Source organism: Macaca thibetana, chromosome 5, assembly GCF_024542745.1.
Source record: "Macaca thibetana thibetana isolate TM-01 chromosome 5, ASM2454274v1, whole genome shotgun sequence".
In the NCBI taxonomy this organism is placed as follows: domain Eukaryota; kingdom Metazoa; phylum Chordata; class Mammalia; order Primates; family Cercopithecidae; genus Macaca; species Macaca thibetana.
In genome coordinates, this window is record NC_065582.1 from 70,147,801 (window position 1) to 70,175,725 (window position 27,925).

The 27,925-nt window shown below is 37.2% G+C and overlaps 1 protein-coding gene across 1 annotated transcript in view; it reads right to left on the bottom strand.

The window, feature by feature from the left end:
• Window positions 1-27,925, bottom strand: part of USP53 (ubiquitin specific peptidase 53) — a 78,533-nt gene that overhangs the window by 31,654 nt on the left and 18,954 nt on the right. The window contains exons 3-7 of the mRNA XM_050792334.1: window positions 19,121-19,807; window positions 13,088-13,180; window positions 9,263-9,397; window positions 638-751; window positions 474-556 (exon numbers count right to left, since the gene is read on the bottom strand). Coding sequence (XP_050648291.1) covers window positions 474-556; window positions 638-751; window positions 9,263-9,397; window positions 13,088-13,180; window positions 19,121-19,264 — 569 coding nt within the window. The 5' untranslated portion in view covers window positions 19,265-19,807. The remainder of the gene's footprint in view (window positions 1-473; window positions 557-637; window positions 752-9,262; window positions 9,398-13,087; window positions 13,181-19,120; window positions 19,808-27,925) is intronic.

The window sequence follows — 27,925 nt, forward strand, 5'->3', positions numbered from 1 at the left end:
AAGTGAATGTTGAGGCCTCAAATGCAATAACCTAACTGAGAATTATGCTCACATTTTTGTTTCTTCTCTGTTTACCCTAGCTTTTATCACCAGAAAGGGACATAGCGGAGCTGACTGAAAATATGGCCATTACAAACAGAACATCTCATAAATGAAGCAACCATGTATAGTTCCATTTAACATTCAGTTTATCATTTTATGCTCCCCTTCACAGTTCTAAAATTTGTTATAAATTAAATAGACATAAAATTTAACTAGTATTATGTACACTTCACTAAGTAACACACATATTAGGCTAAATTACAAACATCCAACTTTGATAGACATCACTTAATACATCTCACAGCAGCATATGTGGTAGCCTCAGACAGAGAGGGGAAATTCATGTATGTTACGATTTTATAAAGTAAGTGTTCAATGTGCTTAAATACGGTATTAACGTTTTTGATAATTATATTTTAATAGGTTCTTACCATAAGGCTGTTGTAGAAATGTACCGCACAAATTCTGTAAAAGGTAGAGGATCTGATGATGCTCCACAGCTACGACACACACACTACATAGGCAAAAACATATGCTTAATCTATCAATCATAAAACAGAACTATAATATCTAAATAATAATCAAGCCATCTCACCTGTTCATACAGAGTCATAGCAAACTTCTGGTGAGTGATACAAGATTTAGAGGTACACATGTCTGCATCTCTGCTTGGCACTATGTGAAAATGAATCCTCTCCAATATATTCTCCTAATTTAAAAATAAAATAGATAAATGAGTTGTTGATCTTGCAGGGAACACAGCAAAATGTAACTCTTTACCTGGAGATTTCCCAAAGTGTAAATTTAAGAGTGTCATACATATTGTTTAGCTTTTCAGCTTTCCTCTCTAATGAACACTTTGATCGAATGTTGAATTATTCACCTTTTATAGCACTAGCTAAAAGAAAATGTTGCTTAATGAAAGCAACATTATAATATAACATGATCTTTTTAATAAAGTTATTTTTAATCCTTCTAAAAACCCCTGGTGACTGACATCTAGAATTTAATATTAGAAAACAGTTTCCTGTGTTCCCGACATTCTCAAATGAAGAAAAAACAGATAGCTTAAAAAAAAATCCTGGATGGCTGAATAGGAAGAGCTCCAGTCTACAGCTCCCAGCGAGATCGACACAGAAGACAGGTAATTTCTGCATTTCCAACTGAGGTACCTGGTTCATTTCACTGGGACTGGTTGGACAGTGAGTGCAACCCACAGAGGGCGAGCCAAAGCAGGGCAGGACATCACCTCACCCGGGAAGCACAAGGGGTCAGGGGATTTCCCTTTCCTAGCCAAGGGAAGCCATTAGTGAAGGTACCTGGAGGAGCAGTACACTCCTGCCAAAATACTGAGCTTTTCCCATGGTCTTAGCAACCAGCAGACCAGGAGTTCCCCTCCAGTGCCTGGCTCAGCGGGTCCGACACCAACGGAGCCTTGCTCACTGCTAGTGCAGCAGTCTGAGATCAACCTGGGATGCAGGAGCTTGGTGGGGGGAGGGGTGTCTGCCATTGCTGGGGCCTGAGTAGGTGGTTCTCTGCTCACAGTGTAAACAAAGCCACAGGGAAGCTTGAACTGGGTGGGGCCCACCGCAGCTCACCAAGGCCTACTGCCTCCCTAGATTCCACCTCTGGGGGCAGGGCATATCTGAACAAGACAGCAGACAGCTTCTTCAGACCTAAATGTCCCTGTCTGACAGCTCTGAAGAGAGGAGTGATTCTCCCAGCACGGCGTTCAAGCTCTAATAACGAACAGACTGCCTCCTCAAGTGGGTTCCTGACCCCCGAGTAGCCTGACTGGGAGATACCTCCCACTAGGGGCCGACAGACACCTCATACAGGTGGGTGTCCCTTGGGACAAAGCTTCTAGAAAAAGAATCAGGCAGCAATATTTGCTGTTGTGCAGCCTTCGCTAGTGATAACCAGGCAAACAGGGTCTGGAGTGGACCTCCAGCAAACCCCAAGAGACCGCAGCTGAGGGGCCTGTCTGTTAGAATGAAAACAAACAAACAGAAAGGAATAGCATCAACATCAACAAAAAGGACATCCACACCAAAACACCATGCATAGGTCACCAACATCAAAGACCAAAGGTAGATAAAAACACAAAGATGGGGAGAAACCAGAGTAGAAAGGCTGAATATTCCAAAAACCAGAAGGAATTCTCCTCCAAGGAATACAACCCCTCGCCTGCAAGGTAACAAAACTGGCTGGAGAATGAGTTTGAAGAGTTGACAGAAGTAGGCTTCAGAAGGTCAGTAATAACAAACTTCTCCAAGCTAAAGGAGCATGTTCTAACCCAGTGCAAGGAAGCTAAAAACCTTGAAAAAAGGTTAGACGAATGGCTAACTAGAATAACCCATGAAGAGAAGAGCTTATATGACCTGATGGAGCTTAAAAACACAGTAAGAGAACTTCGTGAAGCATACACAAACTTCAGTAGCCGATTCGATCAAGCAGAAGAAAGGCTATCAGTGACTGAAGATCAAATTAATGAAATAAAGTCAGAAGATTAGAGAAAAAAGAGTGAAAAGAACCTAACAAAGCCTCCAATAAATATGGGACTATGTGAAAAGACCAAATCTAAGTTTGATTGGTGTACCTGAAAGTGATGGGGAGAATGGAAACAAGTTAGAAAACAGTATTCAGGATATTGTCCAGGATAACTTCCCCAACCTAATAAGGCAGGCCAACATTCAAATTCAGGAAATACAGAGAATACCACAAAGATACTCGTCGAGAAGAGCAACCCAAAGACACATAACTATCAGATTCACCAAGGTTGAAATGAAGGAAAAAATGTTAAAGGCAGCCAGAGAGAAAGGTCGGGTTACCCACAAAGGGAAGCCCATTAGACTAACAGTGGATCTCTCTGCAGAAACTCGACAAGCCAGAAGAGAGTGGGGGCCAATATTCAACATTTTTAAAGAAAACAATTTTCAACCCAGAATTTCATATCCGCCAAACTAAGCTTCATAAGTAAAGGAGAAATAAAATCCTTTACAGACAAGCAAATGCTGAATCTGTCACCACCAGGCCTGCCTTACAAGAGCTCCTGAAGGAAGCGCTAAACATGGATAGGAACGACCGGTACCAGCCACCGCAAAAACATGCCAAATTTAAAACCCATTGACGCTATGAAAAAAATGCATCAATTAACGGGCAAAATAACCAGCTAATATCATAATGATAGGATCAAATTCACACATAACAATATTAACCTTAAATGCAAATGGGCTAAATGCCCCAGTTAAAAGACATAGACTGGCAAATTGGATAAAGAGTCAAGACCCATCAGTGTGCTGTACTCAGGAGATCCATCTCATGTGCAGAGACACACATAGGCTCAAAATAAAGGGATGGAGGAAGATCTACCAAGCAAATGGAAAGCAAAAAAAAAAAAAAAAAAAAAAGCAGGGGTTGCAATCTTGGCCTCTGATAAAACAGGCTTTAAACCAACAAAGACCAAAAGAGACAAAGGCGGCCATTATGTAATGGTAAAGGGATCAATTCAATAATAAGAGTTAACTATCCTAAATATACATGCACCCAATACAGGAGCACCCAGATTCATAAAGCAAGTACTTAGAGACCTACAAAGACACTTAGACTCACACAATAATAATGGGAGACTTTAACACCCCACTGTCAATATCAGACAGATCAACAAGACAGAAAATTAACAAGGATATCCAGGACTTGAACTCAACTCTAGACCAAGTGGACCTAATAGACATCTACAGAACTCTACACAACAAATAAACAGAATATATATTGTTCTCAGCACCACATCGCACTTATTCTAAAATTGACCACATAATTGGAAGTAAAACACTCCCGAGCAAATGTAAAAGAACAGAAATCACAACAAACTGTCTCTCAGACCACAGTGCAACCAAATTAGAACTTAGGATTAAGAATCTCATTCAAATCCGCACAACTAGATGGAAAATGAGCAACCTGCTCAGGAAAGACTACTAAGTAAATAACGACATGAAGGCAGAAATAAAGCTGTTCTTTAAAACCAATGAGAACAAAGACACAACGTACCCGAATCTCTGGGACACATTTAAGGCAGTGTGTGGAGGGAAATTTATAGCACTAAATGCCCACAAGAGAAAGCAGGAGATATCTGAAATCAACACCCTAACATCATAATTAAAGGAACAAGAGAAGCAAGAGCAAATAAATTCAAAAACTAGCAGAAGACAAGAAATAAGTAGGTTCAGAGCAGAACTGAAGGATAAAGAGACACAAAAAGCCTTTCAAAAAAGTCAGTGAATCCAGGAGCTGGTTTTTTGAAAAGATCAACAAAATAGACCACTAGCAAGACTAATAAAGAAGAAAAGACAGAAGAATCAAATAAATGCAATAAAAAATGAGAAAGGGGATACCACCACCGATCCCACAGAAATACAAACTACCATCACAGAATACTATAAACACCTCTACACAAATAAACTAGAAAATCTAGAAGAAATGGATGAATTTCTGGACACATACACCCTCCCAAGACAAAACCAGAAAGAAGTTGAATCTCCAAATAGACCAACAACAGGTTCTGAAATTAAAGCAATAATTAATAGCCTATCAACCAAAAAAAGTCCAGGACCAGACGGAGGTACAAAGAGGAGCTGGTACCATTCCTACCAGAGGTACAAAGAGGAGCTGGTACCATTCCTTCTGAAACTATTCCAATCAACAGAAAAAGAGGGAATCCTCCCTAACTCATTTTATGAGGCCAGCATCATCCTGATACCAAAGCCTGGCAGAGACACAACAAAAAAAGGAATTTTAGGCCAATATCCCTGATGAACATTAAAGTGAAAATCCTTAACAAAATACTGGCAAAGTGAATCCAGCAGCACATCAAAAAGCGATCAAGTTGGTTTCATCCCTGGGATGCAAGGCTGGTTCAACATACGCAAATCAATAAACATAATCCATCACATAAACAGAACCAATGACAAAACCACATGATTATTTCGATACAGAAAAGGCCTTCAACAAAATTCAACAGTCTTTCATGCTAAAAACTCTGAATAAACTAGGTATCAATGGAACGTATCTCAACATAATAAGAGCGATTTATGACGAACCCACAGCCAATATCATACTGAATGGGCAAAAACTGGAAGCATTCCCTTTGAAAACCGGCACAAGACAAGGATGCCCTCTCTCACCACTCCTACTCAACATAGTATTGGAAGTTCTGGCCAGGGCAATCAGGCAAAAGAAAGCGATAAAGAGTATTCAGATAGGAAGACAGGAAGTCAAATTGTCTGTTTGCAGATGACATGCCTATATATTTAGAAAACCCCATTGTCTCAGCCCCTATTCTCCTTAAGCTGATAAGCAACTTTAGCAAAGTCTCAGGATACAAAATCAATGTGCAAAAATCACGAGCATTCCTTTACACCAATAATAGACAAACAGAGAGCCAAATCATGAGTGAACTCCCATTCACAATTGCTACAAAGAGAATAAAATACCTAGGAATCCAACTTACAAGGGATGTGAAGGACCTCTTCAAGGAGAACTACAAACCACTGCTCAGTGAAATAAAAGAGGACACAAACAAATGGAAGAACATTCCATGCTCATGGATAGGAAGAATCAACATCGTGAAAATGGCTATACTGCCAAAAGTAATTTATAGATTCAATGCTATCCCCATCAAGCTACCACTTCACAGAATTGGAAAAAACTACTTTTTTAAAGTTTCTATGGAACCAAAAAAGAGCCCGCGTGGCCAAGACAATCCTGGGCAAGAAGAACAAAGCTGGAGGCATCACGCTACCCAACTTCAAACTTTACTACAAGGCAACGGTAACCAAAACAGCATGGTACTGGTACCAAACATATATATAGACCAGTGGAACAGAATGGAGGTCTCAGAAGTAACACCACACATCTACCACCATCTGATCTTTGACAAACCTGACATACACAAGCAATGGGGAAAAGATTCACTATTTAATAAATTGTTTTGGGAAAACTGGCTAGCCATATGCAGAAAACTGACACTGGATCCCTTCCTTACACCTTATACAAAAATCAACTCAATGGATCAAAGACTTAAATGTAAGACCTAGGACCATAAAAATCCTGAAGAAAACCTAGGCAATACCATTCAGGACATAGGCATGTGCAAAGACTTCATGTTTAAAACACCAAAAGCAGTGGCAACAAAAGCCAAAATTGACAAATGGGATCTATTTAAACTAAAGAGCTTCTACACAGCAAAAGAAACCATCATTAGAGTGAACAGGCAACCTACAGAATGGGAGAAAATTTTTGCAATCTATCCATCTGACAAAGGGCTAATATCCTGAATCTACAAAGAACTTAAACAAATTTACACGAAAAAAAGCAACCAACCCAGCCAGGTGCAGTGGCTCACGCCTGTAATCCCAGCACTTTGGGAGGCCAAGGTAGGTGGACCACGAGGTCAGGAGATGGAGACCGTCCTGGCTAACACAGTGAAACCCCATCTCTACTAAAATACAAAAAATTAGCCGGGCGTGGTGGCGGGCACCTGTAGTCCCAGCTACTTGGGAGGCTGAGGCAGGAGAATGGTGTGAACCTGGGAGGCGGAGCTTGCAGTGAGCCAAGATCGTGCCACTGCACTCCAGCCTGGGCGACAGAGAGAGACTCTGTCTCAAAAAAAACAAAACAAAACAAAATAAACAACGAACCCCATCAAAAAATGGCCAGAGGATATGAACAGACACTTCTCAAAAGAAGGCATTTATGCAGCCAATAGACATACGAATAAATGCTCATCACCACAGGTCATTAGAGAAATACAAATCAAAACCACAATGAGATACCATCTCACACCAGTTAGAATGACGATCATTAAAAAGTCAGGAAACAACAGATGCTGGAGAGGTTGTTGAAAAATAGGAACACTTTTACACTGTTGGTGGGAGTGTAATAGTTTAACCATTGTGGAAGACAGTGTGGCAATTCCTCAAGGATCTAGAACTAGAAATACCATTTGACCCTGCAACTCCATTACTGGGTATATACCCAAAGGATTACAAATCATTCTAGGATAAAGACACATACACAGGTATGTTTATTGTGGCACTATTCACAATAGCAAAGACTTGGAACCAACCCAAATGTTCATCAATGATAGACTGGATTAAGAAAATGTGGCACATGTACACCATGGAATACTATGCAGCCATAAAAGAAGGATGAGTTCATGTCCTTTGCAGTGATATGAATGAAGCTGGAAACCATCATTCTCAGCAAACTATCACAAGATCAGAAAATCAAACACCACATGTTCTCACTTGGAGGTGGGAGTTGAACAATGAGAACACATGGACACAGGGAGGGGAACATCACACACTGGGGCCTGTCAGGGGTGGGGGGCTGGGGAGGGATAACATTAGGAGAAATACCTAATGTAGGTGACAGGTTGATGGGTGCAGCAAACCATCACGGCACGTGTATACCTATGTAACAAAACTGCACGCTCTGCACATGTAACCCAGAATTTAAAGTATGATTTAAAAAAATCCTACTTGAATCACCTAGTCTGTATAAGTAACAGCAAAACAAAGGCTCTATATCTACACTAACACCATAATGAAGGCAATGTAATCTGCCATGAATTTTATATAAATGTTGATTTACAATATAGATCAATAAGGGGTATTTATTTAACAGAATTCTTTTTACCAAAGCTTAACCAATGGATTCTATTCATTAGCTAACTTCCCTCTCCAGGATATTTAAGACCATTTAATAATTTAAGCCTAGATTTCTAGACATTTTGTGAATTATCATACCATGTATTAGAATAATTCATTTAAGTGAAAGTAAAACTATAAAGTTTAGCATTGTTCAAAATACATTTGTTTTAAGCAAAGAATCAATTACAAACAGAAGAAATATGGATATATTTCATTACTGTGTGTGCTGTTACTGACATTTTAATCAACATGCAAGTGTGCTATGCAAGATGCTAGTCATGAGCCTTCCATCTAAGGAAACCATTAAGATGCTCATTTTTTAAAAGGCGATTAATAATATACACACGCCAAATGAACTCTACAGACAGTAAATTCTACAGGGAATGGATTGGGTGGTTTGGTCATGTGCTGTCTAGTAGGCATAGACTTAGTTTGAACCTTCACAAAATGATAGATTTTTAAAGTTCTGAGTATTTCAGGAACTTGAGCAAAGGCTGCTAGTATAACAGCCTTATAAATAAGGAGTATAAACAGGAATATAAAAATATATGTGAGGAACAGAATGGAATAATCTCACTAGGAAGAAAAATCCAGCAATGAAGCACTGAGGGAAGGTGGAGTTTAATCATAATGGGCCTTAAATATCAGAATAAAAAGTCTAGATTTGAATCATGGAAATATTTGAAGAGTAAGCATTAACCTGAAGAAAATCATATTAATATGGTGGCTATTTAAAAAATAGGACATAAAGAAACAGGCTGAATGGACACCAGCAGGAGGCTTAAATATGGTGACCTGGAAGAAGTTGTGGTAGGGAATTAATATGGAAAGAAAAAACTTTTGAAAGGGTTTCTGATAAAAGAATTTACAGAAATTGCTGACTAGAAACAGGAAGAAGAGAGAAGAAATGGTTACAGCTTATTTATAGGTGACATCAATATTAACTGAGACATTTAATAATTAACATACCTATTTTACATGTATAAAGTATGTACCTGATTAAAGGAATGCTCTACTTTCTAATATGGTGGTAACACAGAGCCTAAGAACATCAACCTCAGTGATTCTCAACCTGGAATGTGGGTAACAGGCTGTTGCCCCTGTTAACTTCCCACCAAAATCCCCTTATCTCCCAAAGAGAATCATTGCATCCAATGAAAACTATTACTGCTGGGAATGTGCTGTACATGTGAACCCTATAGTGGCAGAACACTGATTTAAGTGATATCATTTATATTCAGCAAAGCTTATTGCTCCAACTAAGTTTTAAAATATTTTAGTAGCCTAAGAGTAAAAATTAGAGCAACACAAATAATCAAAACCAAAAGTACAACACAAAACACAGATGGATTGAAGTTGGGGCTTGAAGGATGGGTAAGATATGGATCTACCGGCCAGTTCTGACATTTCTCTATTGTTCTAAATTTTTGTTTCATTTGTCTCAACATTTGTACCATCTAAGGAATGAAAACTACTATCCTGACTTCTTAAGGAATATCAGAAATACTTACAAAGCACTCTGCAGCATCATCCATAAGGCCAAGTTGAAATCGCTGCTCATCTTTGAAGCTTTCTGCAAGAGCATGCCTTATGTTATCTGAGGGAAGTGCTTTTTCTCGACTATGTTGGAACTGTGCAAATATCGTCTGGGAATCAACAAGAAAATCAGTAAGTTTAATGCCAGCTTTAAAATCGTTTCAGTAATTTCATTACAACACAGAGAAACTCAAAACACTATACTTGGAAAATAACACATAAGTCTTTTGCTCTAAAATTTCATACAAAAATTAATTATTTGTATCATCAAGTGTAGAAATGTTTGCACCAGCCTCTAAATCAAATGTTAGTGGACACAAGAATTAAACATGTAGGGTTCCCAGGTCCCACCCTCAGACTCTGACTAAGTCTTAGGTGAGGCTCATTTTTAAACTATTCCCCAAATGATTCTGATGCAGGTTGTTTAAGGAACAGAATTTTGAGATTTAAGTTGCTTTAAATCTAAAAATATACAATAGGAATTAGAATTACGCTAAACAAAATAAACGTATAATCACACAAAAATTGGTAGAATTCACTAGTCTTAAAAGAAAAAAGTAACCTAAACAAACTTTTAAAACTTAAAAAAATTTTCTACTGGAGTCTTAAGAATACCTCAGAAAATGACAAATCCTGATTTAAAAATTAGATGATTTAACGGAATGACAATGTCCCACGATTATTTGACTAAATTTGCCTTTAAAAAATGCAAACGTCCATTTTACAAGAAGATTCAGAAAAGAGATAATAATGACTTTTAACTTTTAAGAAAAGGTCCTACCACCCCTAAGTTATCAGTTTTCCTAACTTAGAGAATTATAGGTTGAATTTCTCCAAATCAAAAATGTGAAAGTTCCAAAATCTAAAAGTTTTTGAGCACTGACACAATGCTTAAAGGAAATGCTTTTAAATTTGGTATGCTCAACCAGTAAATACATAAATGCAAATATTCCAAAATCAAAAAACAAAATCTAAAATCCAAAACACTGCTGGTCCTGTGCATTTCAGACAAGGGATACCCAACTTGTATTTCTAATCTAAATTAAGAAACTGGAAACATCATTCAGTTTCTAATCTAAACCCGAGAAACTGGAAACATGAAATCATAGTTGTTAATCTGATTTTCAATTTTCCTTATTAAACTTAAGCAAGAAAAAAACATTTTAATAAATTACAATTTTATGACAATCATCTTACATGGAAGATAGTAAGGAAAAAAGAAAACTTTTCAAAGACAGTCCACCAAAGTAGTATTGGTCATATTCAGTCCCATGTTAGCTCAAGGGGTCATGTCATCTCAAAAAAAAAATATTTTTAAGATCAACATACAAGGAAAACATTTCATTAATCTGTTTCACTACTGCAAAAAAATATAATTTATAAATAAAATATTAGAAAATACAGATGTCAACTGATATTAGATACCCCAGAACTATAATTATTTTAGCCATTAAATAGTTAAATTATGAATAGTAAAAGATGAAAAATAACTTTCAGATTTTATCTCTTATTTAGGCAATTAACTTCCAGGTAATGTTTAAGATTCAACAAATATTTTTTGGCTCCCTAGTATATGTTAGGCATTGTTCTACACTAGAAAAATGGATGACAACCCTACCTACATGGATAGTAGTGATAGTAATGAGAAGGCAAAGAAGTAATTATGTAACATCAGAATGTGATAACTACAGTAGAGAAAAATAAAGAGATACAAGAGAGAAAAATAAAGCAGTGTAATGGGGATAGGAATGCCAGGGATATTATAGATGGAGGCAGCTTACCTTTTACCTAGTGTAGTCGGGGAAGGCCTCACTGATGGAAAAGTAACATTTGAGAAGAGGCATAAAGGAAATAAGGGTGTTAGCCAAGAGGACATTTGGAAGAAAAGCATTCCAGACAAAAGGAATAACAATGAGGAGACTTTGAGGTGGAGACCAGCTCTAAGAAATAGAGCCCAGTTTGGCTAAAATGCAATGTATTTATGTGTGTTTTTGACAGGGGAGGAGAGGAAGGCAAGCACAGGAAAGAGGCAGGTAACTGTGCAGGGCTACAGGAGAGTTGGTCTAGGAAATTAATAATCCTAGGTTTTACAATTAGACAAAACATTCAAAATTTACTGTGGAATAAATAAAATGTGATACTGTAATGTGATCTAGGCTCATTCTTCATTTCCTAACAATAACCCTATTTTACCATGTTCTTAAAAAAAGAGAATATAAAATTTCTTCCTTTGGTGATTTACTCAATCTTTTCAGGAACATAATGAAATTAAGGCACATAAATTTTTAAAAAAATGTCTGTGTGTCTATGTGTGTGTGTTCAAATATTCAAGAATGTAAAAAATGAAACATTTATCTCTAAAATGTATAACAAAATCTTAAGTTCTCTGGCAAAAGATTTCAGTGACACAAATGAGTTGCTAATATATACTGGACACTCTGTTTGTCTGCCTTCTATTTTCCTCAGCAGAGCAGCCACAGGGATCTAGTTCAAATATTGTATCTGGTTAAAACAGACTGTATCACTCTTCCACTCAAAACAATCCCCCATCTCCCTAAATCACTCATAGAAAAAGCCACGATCCTTACAGAGGTCTATAAGGCCCTACACAATCTAAACCCCTGTTCTAGTTATATATTGCCCTGTAACTAAACCACCCCCAAAATGTAGTTACGCAAATCTGCAATTTGGGTGGGGACAGCACATCTCTGCTTCATTTGAAGTCATTTTGGACAGTTTGAATGACGGGACCTGGAATATGTGAAGGTCACTCTTTCATGTCTGGCAGTTGATGCTGGCTGTGGGCTGGGAACTCAGCTCTAGCTGTGTCCAGAACGCCTCCAAGTGGTCTTTCCTCAAGGCCACCTGGCTTCCTCATCATGGTGGCTCACTTCCAAGAATGAGCAACTCAAGAAACAGAGCTGGGTGATAGCTATATCACCTTTTCTAAACTAACCCAACCTCAGATATCTGGATTGCAGCCTCAGTTCTGCCATAGTCTATTTGACAGATATCAGTCAGTAAGGCCAGTCTATATTCAAGGAATTAGATTTTGGATAAGGAAGCATGCAAAAGAATCTGCAGACATGTTTTAAAGCCACCTCGGCTACCCTCACCTCGGAGCTCATATTCTACCACTCTCTTCCTTGCTCATAAAGCTCCTGCCACCCACGTTTCCTTGGTGTTCCTTAAATATGTCAGGTATACTCATACCTCAAGGCCTTTGCAGTTGCTGTTTCTTTGCCTACCTGGAGGGCTCTTCAAGGTCTCGATTCAAATATCAGTTTCTCAGTGAGGCTTTCCTGGCTACACAACACTCCCTATTTTCTTTCCCTAATGTATTTTTCCACTGTTACAACTATTACTATCTAACATACTTATAATATTTTGCTTTGTTATTATTGTCTCCTCCTCTATAAGAATACAAGCTCTATGAGAACAGCAATTTTTATCAGTTTTGTTCACTGCTGTATCCTCAGTAACTACACTGGTACCCAGAACTCAGTAGTAGCTCCAAAAACATTTGTTAAAATGAGTAAGAATAACTGCAAAATAATGAAAAAGATAATGTTCCTCACAATTTTCTACTTAGAATATTAATTTTTAACTGTCCTTACATAAAAGAGGAAAATGAAAACACAAACCTGAGTAAGTCACACTGTGAAGAATTCATCTTCAAAACTATTAATCACCTGACAGTGAACTTTAGTTATAACAAACTGACCCAATATATCAATTATCAAACTTAAATTTTTGAAGGAACAATTGATAGTAATTTTTCAGAGCTATTAAAAGGTTACCTTCAATGCACAAAATATACAGGCATCTCCCTGACAAACATGTCCAGTCAAAACCCGCAAGCTTCGTCGGAATATATCCAATTGCCATAAGACCTAAAAAACAGTAAGATGTGAAGGAAAAAGAACCAAACAGATTTTTCTTACTGTAACAAAAGACAGATTTAGATATTTTACAAATTGCAAAAAGCTAATAAGTAACTTCTTTTAATTGCCTGTACATAATCATACATACATAACCGCTGGAAATAACAGCAAGTATAAAATTGCTACATGCATGTTGTGCATATATAAAAGTTGGATTCAGAAGACACTGTTACTGGTGCACATGAAAAACCATGACAGGCATGGAGCAGGCAAAAACCAACTCCTCATTAAGGATTTGGTCTGAACAGGAAACATGGAATACCAAATAGAAAAGTTGGCAGAGACATGAAAGAGGAAGTGATTATAATACTTGAAACAAACTGAAATTTTGAAAGGAAATATCATTAGACTTTAAAGCCAGAGTGTACTAAATAGGGGTCTGCACATTATGGCAAGAAAAAGGGGTGAGCAGAGGTGTGTGCAGTCACTGTACATGGAACAAGAAAGGGGGTACCTGTGTACAGCATAGTAAGCAGCAGCCATTAATAAATTACCTAAGTATATACTTGCTGCAATTATCACTTATCTTCTGCTACTAAAAGACAAAGATAAAGCAAACCCAAAAAGATTGTAACTGTCAAAACAAATCAGTCCAGTACATAAAATCATTCTGAAAAACCTAAATTCTACACAATGAGGATAAGAACAGTACTTGTGTCTCATAAAGTTCTTGTAAGGATTAAATAATATGTAATGTTTCTAGAGCAGGGTATGGTACTCAACTGGCATGCAACGAGTACCAGCTGCTATTTGTGACTGATACTACTACTACAATAAACAAATAATATCTTCAAATTTCTCTATCTTTTAGTCGTGCCCTCAAATAACCTAAGAAAATCTATTCATGATCTCTCCTTTCTCCCAAATAAAAACAAAAAGTTAATAAAAACAAACTGGTTTTAATATGTCCTATATTTTCAACTACTCCACAACTAAACGTCATTTTAGAATTTCTCCTTAAACGTTGCCTTTTATTAAAGCATAATGAATAGGATCAATTTTCCTACCACAGACAACTCAGTGTTTTTGCAAAGCACTTGATGATGTTTAAAAACTTTCTTGAGTATCACATCCTAGCATATTTTAAAAAATACAATGAAATCCATTTTACCAACAAAGAAAATGATTTAATGACAGCACAGCTTTAGAAATAGTATACCACTGAGGTTAATAAAACACATCTGAAGGCAGGTGTCTGGTTTCTAATTCTGAGTTTACTGTTTACCAATTTCTGGACTGACTCAGGCAAAATATTTTCTGGGACTCAGTTTTCTCATCAGTAAAATAAAGATAAATGTAGTACTTACCTCTTACGGATGTTGTAAGGATTAAATTAGGTGACATATGTAATGTTCAAACAAGCAGTAAGAATACAAAAAATGTGAGCTATTAAACAGTATTATAATACTAAATGTTATAACTTTGCTTCTCAGACATTAAAATCACACTAACGTGTTATATTAGACCTAATCGTACTGCTTTTGCATAAAAGTTTAAAATATTCAGCTAAAATAGAATACCCTCTATAATCTGTTTATAAAGTTAGTGAAGTCTTCCAAATGTAACTAGAATGTCTTCTATGATTACAAAAACTCTGAGTTACACTGGATCAAACTACAGATGAAATGTTTTATGTGATTTATTTCAAGTTCCCTGTACATTACTGTCTTTAACACAATAGTGTAAAGTCTACTTTAACAAATGGCTATCACAAAATAATTATCCTAATTATAGTTAATCTTCATCCATTTCATTTTATTTTATTTTTATTTATTTATTTTTTAGATGGAGTCTCACTTTCTTGCCCAGGCTGGAATGTGATGGTGCTCTTGGCTCAATGCAACCTCAGCCTCCTGGGTTCAAGCGATTCTCCTGCCTCAGCCTCCTGAGTAGCTGGAACTACAGGCGCCTGCCACCACGCCCAGCTAATTTTTGTGTTTTTGGTAGAGACAGGGTTTCACCATGTTGGCTAAGCTGGTCTCAAACTCCTGACCTCAAGTGATCCACCTACTTTGGCCTCCCAAAGTGCTAGGATTACAGGTGTGAGCCAATGTTCCTGGTCCCATTTCATTTTAAAATGTTGATTATATTCTATCACTTATTTTTAAAAAATTAAGGTTTAAGCTAGTTGTTGAACTAATTAGTTTTTAGCAATATACACTTTTTCATTATTTGCATGTAGCAATTTAAATGGTGCCTAACAAAATTAATGTAGTTATTTTTGAATATTTATACATATTTCTTATATTAGTCCCAAAAGATCAACACATATCTATACATATATTAAATACAAACCTTTCATCATACATTCTTTACTTAAAAATAATGTAAGAAATAGCTTAAATATTAATATGAAATGGCATATAAATTCATTTTTCTGTCTTATATCAGATCTAAACATTGTAATGTCGTGTTTAGTAAATTCTTATAAGACATATTCTACAATTTATTTCTCAGCATTTTTTAAAAAGTATTCATCAAATTGCAAATCAACATTTGCATTCTGAATTTTCAAAAAGAAAGTCAGGTCTTATCTCATAGAAAATCTATTTGAATAGTTGTTTTGTCAGGGAGAATTGGCTTTGTAAATTAGCTTAAATGGCAGATAACAGAGACCAGCAGATCCCCCAAAGCTGCTAGAGTTGACAGGGCAGAGTACTGCAGAGAGCTGCACAGAGAGTTAACATCAGGGATCAGTAGACGATCCCCCTCCAGTATTTGGGGGTGTACTATGAGGAAACTGTCTGAGGCCTGGGAAAGAAACACCCAAAAAGATTAGAGGGAATAGTGCCCAGAGCTCGCACAGGCCCAAGATAGTGCCTATTCCTGCAGCCAAAGAGAAAACTTCATAATTCACAGAGCAATGGTTGAAAAAGAAGAGTCTCAATAGCAGAGAATTTAATCCAAAAGTAAACAGAGCTCTGTCCTGCCTAACAAAGTTTAAAGTAAAATGATCAAACTGCTTCCAAATAAACTCTGTCTCAGAACAAAGTTCTAGATTATTTTTAGGAATATAAAAATATCCATAACCTGACAAGGTAAAACTTGTCTGACATCCAACAAAAGATTACCAAGTATTAAAAGAAAACAAAAACAAGATAAGAAAAAAAAAAAACAAGTTATTGAAACACACCCAGTATTTATACAAATAACAGAATTAGCAGACAAATACGTAATAACAATTATTACAACTACACTTCACATGTTTAACAGACTAGCAAATGCTAAGTAGAGACATGAAAGAGATTTTAAGAAGACCAAGATCAAACTTCTCAAAGTGAAAACTACAATGTCTAAGACAAAAAATACACTGGATGGGATTAATTGCAGTTAGGCAATACAAAGGAAAAGATTAATGAACTTGAAAATGGAGTAACAGACACCACACAAAATAAAACACAAAGAGAAAAAAAGACTGAGAAAGAAAATAGAGCATCAGTGAGCTGTAGAACAACTGGAAAACTTCAGGCAACCCACTGCGTATGTAACTGGAAAACCCCAAAGGAGGGAAGAGTCAGAAAAATTATTTGAAGAAATAACAAAGTGTTTCCAAATTTGATTTAAATCTAAAACCCACAGATCCAAGATGCTCAACAAACCCAAAGACAAGAAATATGAAGAAACCTGTATCAGGAAACATCATTAAATTGGTTTAAGCCAATGATAAGGAGAAAATCTTAAAAGCACCTAGAGAAAAAGAACAAATAACATACAGAGAAACAAAGATCAGAATATTAGATTTTTCATTAGAATAATGCAAGCTAAAACACAGAGAAGCAAAAATCTTTAAAGTACTGAAAGAAAAATGTCAACTTGGACCATCTTTAATGAGTGAAAATATCTTTCCAAAACAAAAGTGAAATACAGATCTTTTCCAGACATACAAAAGCTGAAAGAATTGATCACCAATAAACCTGTATTACAAGAAAGAACCTTCAAGCAAAAGCAAAGGATATCAGATGGAATGTGGATCTATGCAAAAAACTGATGAGCACCAGAAATGGCAACTATGCAGAGAGTATAAGTAAACAGTCTTCATGGTAAATGTCAGAAGAACGTTCATTTTTTAAAAAATACATAATCAGGCCGGGCGCGGTGGCTCAAGCCTGTAATCCCAGCACTTTGGGAGGCCGAGTCGGGCGGATCACGAGGTCGGGAGATCGAGACCATCCTGGCTAACACGGTGAAACCCCGTCTCTACTAAAAAAATACAAAAAACTAGCCGGGCGAGGTGGCGGGCGCCTGTAGTCCCAGCTACTCGGGAGGCTGAGGCAGGAGAATGGCGTGAACCTGGGAGGTGGAGCTTGCAGTGAGCTGAGATCCGGCCACTGCACTCCAGCCTGGGCGACAGAGCAAGACTCCGTCTCAAAAAAAAAAAAAAAAAAAAAAAAAAAAAATACATAATCATAGGAATACTTCTCAATGTTCTGATCCATGTAAGTTTCCTCACTCAAAATTTTCACCTGTTCTAATATGCGTTTTGTTTCTCTGAATTATACATAGTATTTTGGGTGCTAATGAAAAGGACAGAAACAGAGGGGAAACATAAAAGGGAAAAAGGGTAGGAAAACGGATAAATAGAAAAGTATCTGAAAAGGCAGAAACCCTTTCTCACAGCCTGATTCCATCAAAATCATTTAATTCCAGGTCTTTTGGTATCTAATATTTCACTATATCCATTGCCACTGAATAAATATTTTTCTGCATTTGTCACAGTAATGTCAGTGGGATCTTTGAGCCAGGGCAGAACACTAGCATTTAAGTGAACTAAAGTAAATTAATGCTTTCTTAATACCAGCTGCTTCTCTTTCCTGGGTGAGTTAGAGAACATTCAAGTTTGGCATCTGTCTCAGGTAGAAGGCAACGGAGAACACAGCTCTGAGTCAGACGTCTGTACGCTTGACACACTCTACACGTGTTTATCCGTCAAATGAGCTAATCAACAAATATTTTTCTCTATTAGTTTTCAAAAGAAAAAATACACATGAAAAGTGAATCATTATATATGAATTCTTTTAAGGTATATTCTAAGGTCAATAGAAAAATTTATCAGTACTCTAAATCTTCCTCATCTTTAGTACTCTACAATGGTCAGGACACAGGATCTATAAAATCTAAAACTGCTGAATAAAAACTTTATTATGCATAAGAAAGTATAGTTATCTAAGGCAGAAAAGCAGGTTAATTAAAAGATTTTCAATAAGGATTGAAGCAAAATGGATTATCCTCCAATTTAACCAAAACAGTGCTGCCCAAATGATGATTCCACAGAGGTAATTTAAGGACCACAGTGGGAGGTGAAGGGAGTTTGAGTACTGAGATTAAAAACTCTGCATTCTCATTTCAATCCAAGCAGTCTTTTTATTCTATCTACAGGGATCCATATACTGTATGGTTTTTTTTATTTTTTTTTTGAGAGGGAGTCTCGCTCTGTCGCCCGGGCTGGAGTGCAGTGGCCGGATCTCAGCTCACTGCAAGCTCCGCCTCCCGGGTTTACGCCATTCTCCTGCCTCAGCCTCCCTAGTAGCTGGGACTACAGGCGCCCGCCACCTCGCCCTACTGTATGTTTTTTTAAGGGAGGGGTGTTAGCTGATTAAAACAAAAACGTTTGTGTATGTTAGAAAAATGTCCTTAATTTACTAAATAAACCTTTTAAATAAGAAGATTATTTATATCACAGCGATACATCAGTCTGTTGAAAAAAACATTTCCATTTATTATAAAAACCAAAATGACCAGCCAAAACATTTTTGCTCCCATTAAAAGTTATATTAAAAAGTCATTCTAATCTATAGTAACTTTATTTTTAATGTATGAGCTAAAGAAGCGTTAAACAAAGGATATTCTGAAAAGTACTTTTTAAAATATAGTAAGTAATTATGGTCTCACCTGTACAGCACTATTAAGAAAGCAGCTGTTTTGTCCTGGTTCATTTAACAAGCCTTTGGTAGGGGCTAGGGATAGCATACTTCCAGGCTGATAAACTTTTCCAAGATTGCCACCAGGTTTCCGTAAGAATTTTACCCATGCCATTTTCAAGCAACTTTGTTTGCATTTAGGCTAAAAACTATACATTTTTATGTAATATTTTGGACAATAAAATGGATGTCTTGAATTGTCCACTTAAATCCACTGCAGTCTATTTTAATAATGGAAGTTTCCAAGTCCATATCTTTCCTGATGTTATAAACTCTTAAAGACTTTGACAAGTAACAATACGGTGCATAAACATAGAAGTTCTAAGCACTAAAAAAGAAAGCTGTTTTAAACAAGGCCTTAAAGATGTTTAGATGTGTTAAATTTTATGGGAGCTGTATAAGGTTAATATGAAAACAATTTTTTTTAATGGCTAAAAATACTGATAAACAAATCATCTCCTTTAATGCATAAGCCATTTGTCCTGATGCACAGAATATGCTAATAATACAAAAAGATGGAGAGTTGGCATTTGGCATGATTCCTTTGGTTGTTTGTTTTCCTTATGTTTTTTTAACAAGAAAGTTTTCTTTCTCTTTCCCAGGTGAAGTTATGAAAGGTGACTCCATATTTCATATCAACCGTGACCTCAAAGCAAATCTACAAAAAAGAAAAAAAAAGTTTAAATAAAAGCAAATGCAAATAAGAAAACTCAACTTTACCATTTCAACACAAATATTGAATACAGAATTAAAACTCATCATAAAAAGGATTAGAACTGATAGCATTCTAATATATATTTTTTTAAATTTCATCATTTACATTTTTAAAATATCACTGTGACATCAATCCCTACCTATCTTAAGCTCAATGTTCAAAGGATGGTTTCATAAGGAAAATATTCTCCAAAAACCTAGAAATTATATTTCAGCTGGTATCCTATATCTGTCAATACTAAATTGTTCTATTTATTAATATACTGTTATCCATCTTACACAGAATTGTATTTTTCCAAAAAAGACAGATTTTATGTAAATGGTATGTATAATTATTCAAAAGAAACCTTTAAGTCATAAATAAATCTTGGTGAATTAAATTTCCATGGTATCAACAAATGCACACTCCTGATTAAAAGGACTTTAAATGTTAAACTTATGAATTAAAAACAAATGAGTACAAGAATATCTTGTTTTATAGCATTTTACTCAATTGCACTTTGCAGATATACTGCCTTTTTAACAAATTGAAGGTGTGTGCCAACCCTGTACCAAGCCAATCTACCAGCACCATTTTCCCAACAGCATATGCCCACTTCATGTCTATGTGACACTTCAGTAATTCTTTTTCATTATTACTGTATCCGTTATGCTGACCTGTGGTGAGTTATCTTTGACGTTACTACTGTAATTGTTTTCAGGCAATATGAACCACTCCCATATACGATAGCAAGCATAATCCATGAATGTGTGTATTCTGACTGCTCCACTGACCACCTGTTTCCCCAACTCTCTCCTGTCCTCAGGCCTCCCTATTCCCTGAGATGCAGCAGTATTGAAATGAGGTCAGTTCATAACCCTACAATGGCCCCTAGGCGTTCAAGGAAAAGGAGTCGCATGTCTCTCATTTTCAGTTAAAAGTTGGAAATGACTAAGCTTGGTGAGGAAGGCATGTTGAAAGCCGAGACAGGCGGAAAGGTAGGCTTCCTACACCAAACAGTAAGTAACCCAAGTTGTGAATGCAAAGGGAAAGCTCTTGAAGGAAAATTAAAAGTGCTACTCAAGTAAACACCTGAATGATAAGAAAGCGAAACTCCCTTATTGCTGATATTGAGAAAATTTGAGTGGCCTGGATAGAAGATCCAACCAGTTACAACATTCCTTCAAGCCAAAGCCCAATCCAGAGCAAGGCCCTAACGCTCTTTAATTCTATGAAAGCTGAGAAAAAGAGGGTGAGGAAGCTAAAGAAGAAAAGTAGGAAGCTAAAAGACGTTGGTTCAGGAGGTTTAAGGAAAGATACCATCTCCATAACATAAAAATACAAGGTGAGTCAGCAAATGCTGATGGAGAAGCTACAGCAAATTATCCAGAGATCTAGCTAACTGATGGCTACACTAATTAGCAGATTTTCCGTGTTGAAGAAGAAACAGTCATCAACTGTTTGACAGATGAAGACTGTCATCTGTTAAAGAAACAGTTGAAGACTGACAATGATATGGACAGATAGAAAAAGATGCCATCCAGGACATTCTCAGTCAGAAAGAAGTCAATGCCTGGCTTCAAAGCTTCAAAGGACAGGCTGACTCTTTTTTTTTTTTTTTTTAATTACTTTTTAATTTTTTCCAACCCTTGTGTTGAGGGCTGACTTTCAATAGATTGCAGTGAGGGAGCTGCTCTGCTACATACAAAACCCCGACCCAGAAGCAGGTCGTCTACAAATGGTTTAGCACCAGGTTCCCCAAGAATGTGCGTTGCGTGACCGGCGAGGGGGCGGCCGCCTTTCCAGCTGCAGGCCAACTCTCTTATTAGGACCTAATGCAGTTGTTGACTTCGAGTTGAAGCCAATGCTCACTTATCATTCTGAAAATTCTAGGGCCTTAAAAATCATGATAAATCTAGACTGACTGTACTCTACAAATGGAACAACAAAGCCTGGATGACAGCACATCTGTTTACAGCATGGTTTACTGAATATTTTAAGCCCACAGTTGAAGACCTACTGCTCAGAAAAAGATTCCTTTCAAAATATTACTGTTTATTGACAATGCACCTGGTTACCCAAGATTTCTTGATGGTGATGTACAAAGAGATGAATGTCGCTTTCATCCCTGCAATAACCATTCTGCAGTTCATGGATCAAGGAGTATTTTGACTTTTAAGTCCCATTATTTAAGAAACACATTTCGGGCCCGGCGTGGTGGCTCACGCCTGTAATCCTAGCACTTTGGGCGGCCGAGGCGGGCGGATCACGAGGTCAGGAGATCCTGGCGAACACGGTAAAACCCCGTCTCTACTAAAAATAAAAAAACAGTAGCCAGGCGTGGTGGCGGGCGCCTGTAGTCCCAGCTTCTAGGGAGGCTGAGGCAGAATGGCGTGAACCTGGGAGGCTGCAGAGCTTGCAGTGAGCGGAGATCGCACCACTCCCGCCTGGGCGATGGAGCGAGACTCTGTCTCAAAAAAAAAAAAAGAAAAAAGAAAAAAAAAAAGAAACACATTTCATAAGGCCATAGCTGCCACAGAAAGAGAGTCCTCTGATGGATCTGGGCAAAGTAAACTGAAAAACCTTCTGAAAAGGATTCACCATTCTAGACGCCATAAAGAACAATCAGGATTCACAAGAAGAGGGCAAAATATGAACATTAACAGGATATTTGGTTAATGATTCCAACACTTACGAATGACTCTGAGGGGCTCAAGACTTCAGTGGAGAAAGTAACTGGATGTAAACAGCAAGAGAACTAAAATTGTAGGTGGAATGTGAAGATGTGACTGAATTGCTACAATCTCATGATAAAACTTGAACAGGGGAATTGCTTCTTGTGGCTGAGTAAAGAAAGTGGCTTCCTGAGATGAAACCAACTTCTGGTGAAGATGCTGTTTAGAACATTACTGCAGTGTCAGGGTTCGACCCCAATTCTGAAAGAAGATCTATACGGTGGGGAATATGTTATCAAACAGCTACACTGTTTGATATGTTGTCACATGCTACAGAGGAATCTTTGGTGAAAGAAAGAGTCAATGTGACAAACTTCATCATTGCCTTATTTTAAGAAATAGCCACAGCCACCTCAACCTTCAGCAACCATCACCCTGATTCAGTCGCAGCCATCAACATCAAGGCAAGACCCTCTACCAGCAAAACGGTTACAACTCACTGAAAGCTCAAATGATCATTAGCATTTTCTAACTGTAGCTTTTAAGTAAGATATATACATTGTCTTTTTAGACAATGCTATTTTGCACACTTAATAGACTGTGGTATAGTGTAAACATAACTTTTATATGCACAGCGAAACAAAAAAATTCCTGCAACTTGCTTTATTGCAGTGGTCTGGAATCAAACCTGCAATACCTCAGCAGTATACCTGTATTACTAACAGTTTTGTCTAATCAACTGAATTTTGTTGATGAATTACTTCATTCAACATTTTTTGAGTCACGTATTGAACCAGTCACTGGAACTAACATTATAATGACAAAAGGCAGACAATACCTTAATGTATAATAAATTGTACAGTGTACTAGAAGGGTTATGTGCTAAGTAGCAACAAAAGCAATCTAAGAAAAAGAGATAGGAAGTATATATAATGTGGGATGGTTTGTGCTTTTAGATAGGATAATGAACAATGGTCTCATTGAGGTTACATTTGCACAAAGATTGGAAAGGGATGAAGAAGCCACCTGAGAGAAAGAATTCCAAGCACAGTGAACAGAAACCTCAAAGATACTGAGGAGCGTATCTGGTACAGTGGAGAAATAGTAATATAAAGCCTGGTGTGGCAGGAGAAATGTGAACAAAGAGAAAAGTAAATGGGAAAAACACAGATCATGTGGGATCTCACAAGCCCTTTTTAAGAACTCTGGCTTTAAACTCAGGTGATGACCACGCAGGGTGGCCCACATGTGTAATCCCAGCCCTTCTGGAGATCGAGTGGGGAGGATCACTTGAAACTAGGGGCTCAAGACTAGCCTGGGCAACATAGCAAGACCTTGTCTCTACAAAAAATTAAAAAAAAAAAAAAAAAAAAAAAAAAAAAAGCCAAGCATAGTTTTACTCAGGAAGCTGAGGCGGGAGGATTACTTGAGCCCAGAAGTTTGAGGCTACAGTGAACTAAGATTGCACCACTGCACTCCAGCCTGGGTGGCAGGTTAGCAAGATGCTGTCTCTAAAAACAAACAACAACAACAAAAACTCTGGGTAACAGTCATTGAGTTCCATAGCACAAAAAGATGACAGACATAATGACACAGATCAGTTCAATATCATTAATCAAATAGCCATTAAAATAGAGAAGCACTGAAAAATAAAGAAGTATCAGTCTCTAAAAGAATCCAAGTCAGGAGACTTTGTTTCTAGGCCTATTTATTGGCTGCTTAGTCTTAGATACATTCTTACCATCTCTGATTCATGGTTTCTTCACTTTTAAGATGGGGATAACAATAACAGTGCGTTTTAACATAGGTTAAATGTTTTGAGAATTATAAAACATTTGGAGGACTATACAGCCAGTCCTCCATATCCACGAGTTCTGCATCTGTGGATTCAAGAACCACAGATCAAAAATACAGTGTTTGTGGGATGCGGAACCTCAGCTGTGGAGGACCAACTTTTACTATCTGTGGGTTCCCCAGGGTCCACTGAAGGATTTAAGAATCCATGGATTGTGGTATCTGCAGTAGGTCCTGGAACCAGTCCACTGAGGGATGAATGTATTATGTTAGTTGTTTTCTTATTTTAATTTTACTCTACAGTTTATAACCCCTTCTAAAGTGATCTAACTGATCCTGAAACTTTGCGCACAAATTAAGGTTTTCATAAATTTAATCATGTTTTTACAACATTAAGGAAGTTCTGTATTGGTAGTACATTTTTATTTTTAATGAAAGAATCTTTTTGAAATATTTTCAATAAACTTAATTAGACACCAAGTCTGCTCCATGAACTATTTTAATATATACCTTAGCGTACATATAAAAATCACTACCCTTAAGGGGTTTAGTTTGGTGAGGGGCACAGACACAAACAGATAATTTAAAAATATTACGGCTTCCATTCCAGCACAAGATTTCAAACTTCTGCTTCCCTCCCTCCATCTCAACCCTGTAGATTACACAAAAGCAAAAAGCAGTCTAATGAAGGAAAAACCTTGGGGACACTAAAAGCAACTGGCTTCTAGGGTGTTAAGGAAATGGCAACCAAGAGATGGAGCAGGCCAAATGCTACCAACTGGAAAACACCTAGTTATGACCTTTTCCATTGCTCTGGGCAATGCTCTGGGCAGAGAATTTCTACCCTACAGGATGCAATGAGACAGAAAAGCTCTGCTACCACCCCAGTGCCATCTGCAGAGTACAGGAGATTATTATATCAGGAAAGCACCAGAACACAAGCAGTTTGGGAAACGGTAACAAGTTTAGGTCACCTGCAAGGCCCCTGTGTGTTCTGTTCTCATCCGTGCTGCATAAATACAATAAGAATAGCAGGTCCTGGAGAAGATGATGCCTCTAGGCAGGTCAACAGGAAGTTCCTTTTTGGCACCAACTGTCGAAATGCATCACCCCGAATCAAGTTCATACACCCCCACATCTACTCCATGAAATCACACAAAAACGCATGTTAGAGCCTGGTCTTTCACCCTGCTCCCCAAGCAAATATTACTAGCTCATAACTTGGTACTTCTAGGAAAAATATAACCAGACACTTGGAGAGTATGAGCACAATGAAAGAAAGGCAACAAACTGAACAATCTATACCATAAGAAAAAAGACTAAAGTGAACACAAATTTAAAACAAACATAATAAATATTCACCAATTGAAGATATGTCAAGATTTTTCAAACTGCTGAAATAAAACTCGATGAGTTAACTAGCAAATTGAATACAGGGGCCAGGTGCGGTGGCTCACACCTGTAATCCCAGCACTTTGGGAGCCCAAGGCGGGCGGATCACGAGGTCAAGAGATCGAGACCATCCTGGCTAACATGGTGAAACCCTGTCTCTACTAAAAAATACCAAAAAATTAGCCGGGTGTGGTGGCGGGCACCTGTAGTCCCAGCTACTTGGGAGGCTGAGGCAGGAGAATGGTGTGAACCCGGGAGGCGGCGTTTGCAGTGAGCTGAGATCGCGCCACTGCATTCCAGCCTAGGTGACAGAGCAAGACTCTGTCTCAAAAAAAAAAAAACAGAATATAGGGCAAGAACATACTAGTGAGCAACAAGTTCAGGCCAAGCAATTCTCCTACAAAACATTAAAAAAGGAATAAGGAAGCAGAAAATATAAACACTTCTCAAAAGGTATGAGACATTGTTAAAATATTTAAATGTCAATATCTAGTAAGATTCTCAGGAAGGGAAATAAGTAAATATCTCTAGAAATGATTAAGAATTTCCCAGAATTAGAGACTGAGAAACTCAGATAAAAACAGGATGTGTAACTCAAAGAATTCAAACATGATGTAGGAAAAAAGAGAAGTAAGATGAAAACTGTGAAACCTAAATACTAAAAAGAAAACAGATTTCCAAGTCAATTTATAGTCAAACAATAGAAAAAATAAATCCCAAAGTAAAATTTTACAAAAACTGACAACATCTTTAGAAAAAGCCTGATAAAGGTGAAAAAAAAAAAAAAGAGAGAAAGAGAAACATAAACACTAACGAAATTGATAAAGGAGAAATGACCAGACACATAAGCAATGGTAAGAATATTACTTTCTTTCTTATGGCAATAACTTTGAAAATCTAAAGGAACAGGTAATTTCCTACAAAATACAAATTACCAAAATTAATACAAGAAAAAATGAAAAGCTTAAAAAGGCTAGTTTAGAAGAAAATGGAAAAGAGATAAAAGTTCTCCCATGTTAAATGGCATCTGGGTCAGATAAATTCAAAGTTAAATTTCATCTAGACTTCAAGTAACAGTTAATTCTAGTGTTAGATCCCTGCAGGCCACAGGGAAAATGAAATAGAAAGTAACCCCAAATCATTTCATAAGGCTAACATATCCTTCATATCAAAACATAGTAAATCTCGGCCGGGTGCGGTGGCTCAAGCCTGTAATCCCAGCACTTTGGGAGGCCGAGGCGGGTGGATCACGAGGTCAGGAGATCGAGACTATCCTGGCTAACATGGTGAAACCCCGTCTCTACTAAAAATACAAAAAACTAGCCGGGCGTGGTGGCGGGCGCCTGTAGTCTCAGCTACTTGGGAGGCTGAGGCGGGAGAATGGCGTGAACCCGGGAGGCGGAGCTTGCAGTGAGCCGAGATCACGCCACTGCACTCCAGCCTGGGAGACACAGCAAGACTCCGTCTCAAAAAAAAAAAAAAAAAAAAAAAAAAAAAAAAAAACATAGTAAATCTCATATGAATGTGACATGATTATAGGTACAAAAATTATAAAGAAAATGCTAGCAAACAGAATCTATCAATATGTCAAAGGAATAACATACTATTGAAAAGAATAATGCAGTTTATTATGAGAATGAAAACGTAAGTGAGTCTGTATTTATTCTCTCAATAAATATTTGGGAGGCTGTGAAGAAAATAGCTAACAGAGCATTATTCATAACAGTCAAAAAGTGGAATCAACCCAAACAAATGTCCATCAACCAATCAATGGATAAACAAAATGTGTTATGTATATTCATATAGTGGAATATTATTCAGCCATAAAAAGGAAGTAGTGACACATATTACAACATGAATGAACATTAAAAAAGTTAAGCAAAGTGTAAGAAGTCAGTTACAAAAGATCACATATTATATGATTCCATTCATATGAAATGTCCACAACTAGGAAATCTACTAAGATAGAGAGAAGATTAATGGTTGTTTAAGACTGGACAAGTGGGGGCTATAGGAGCATGAGGGGCGATCATTAAAGGTAGAGTTTCTTTCTGAGGTGGTAAGAATGTTCCAAAATTGACTGTGGTAATGTACATATATTTCTGTGAATATACTAAAAACCACTGAATTTTACACTTTTAAAGGGTGAACTGTATGGTATGTGATTACATTTCAATAAAGCTGATTTTTAAAAAGAGCAAAAGAAAAGACTTTACATAGC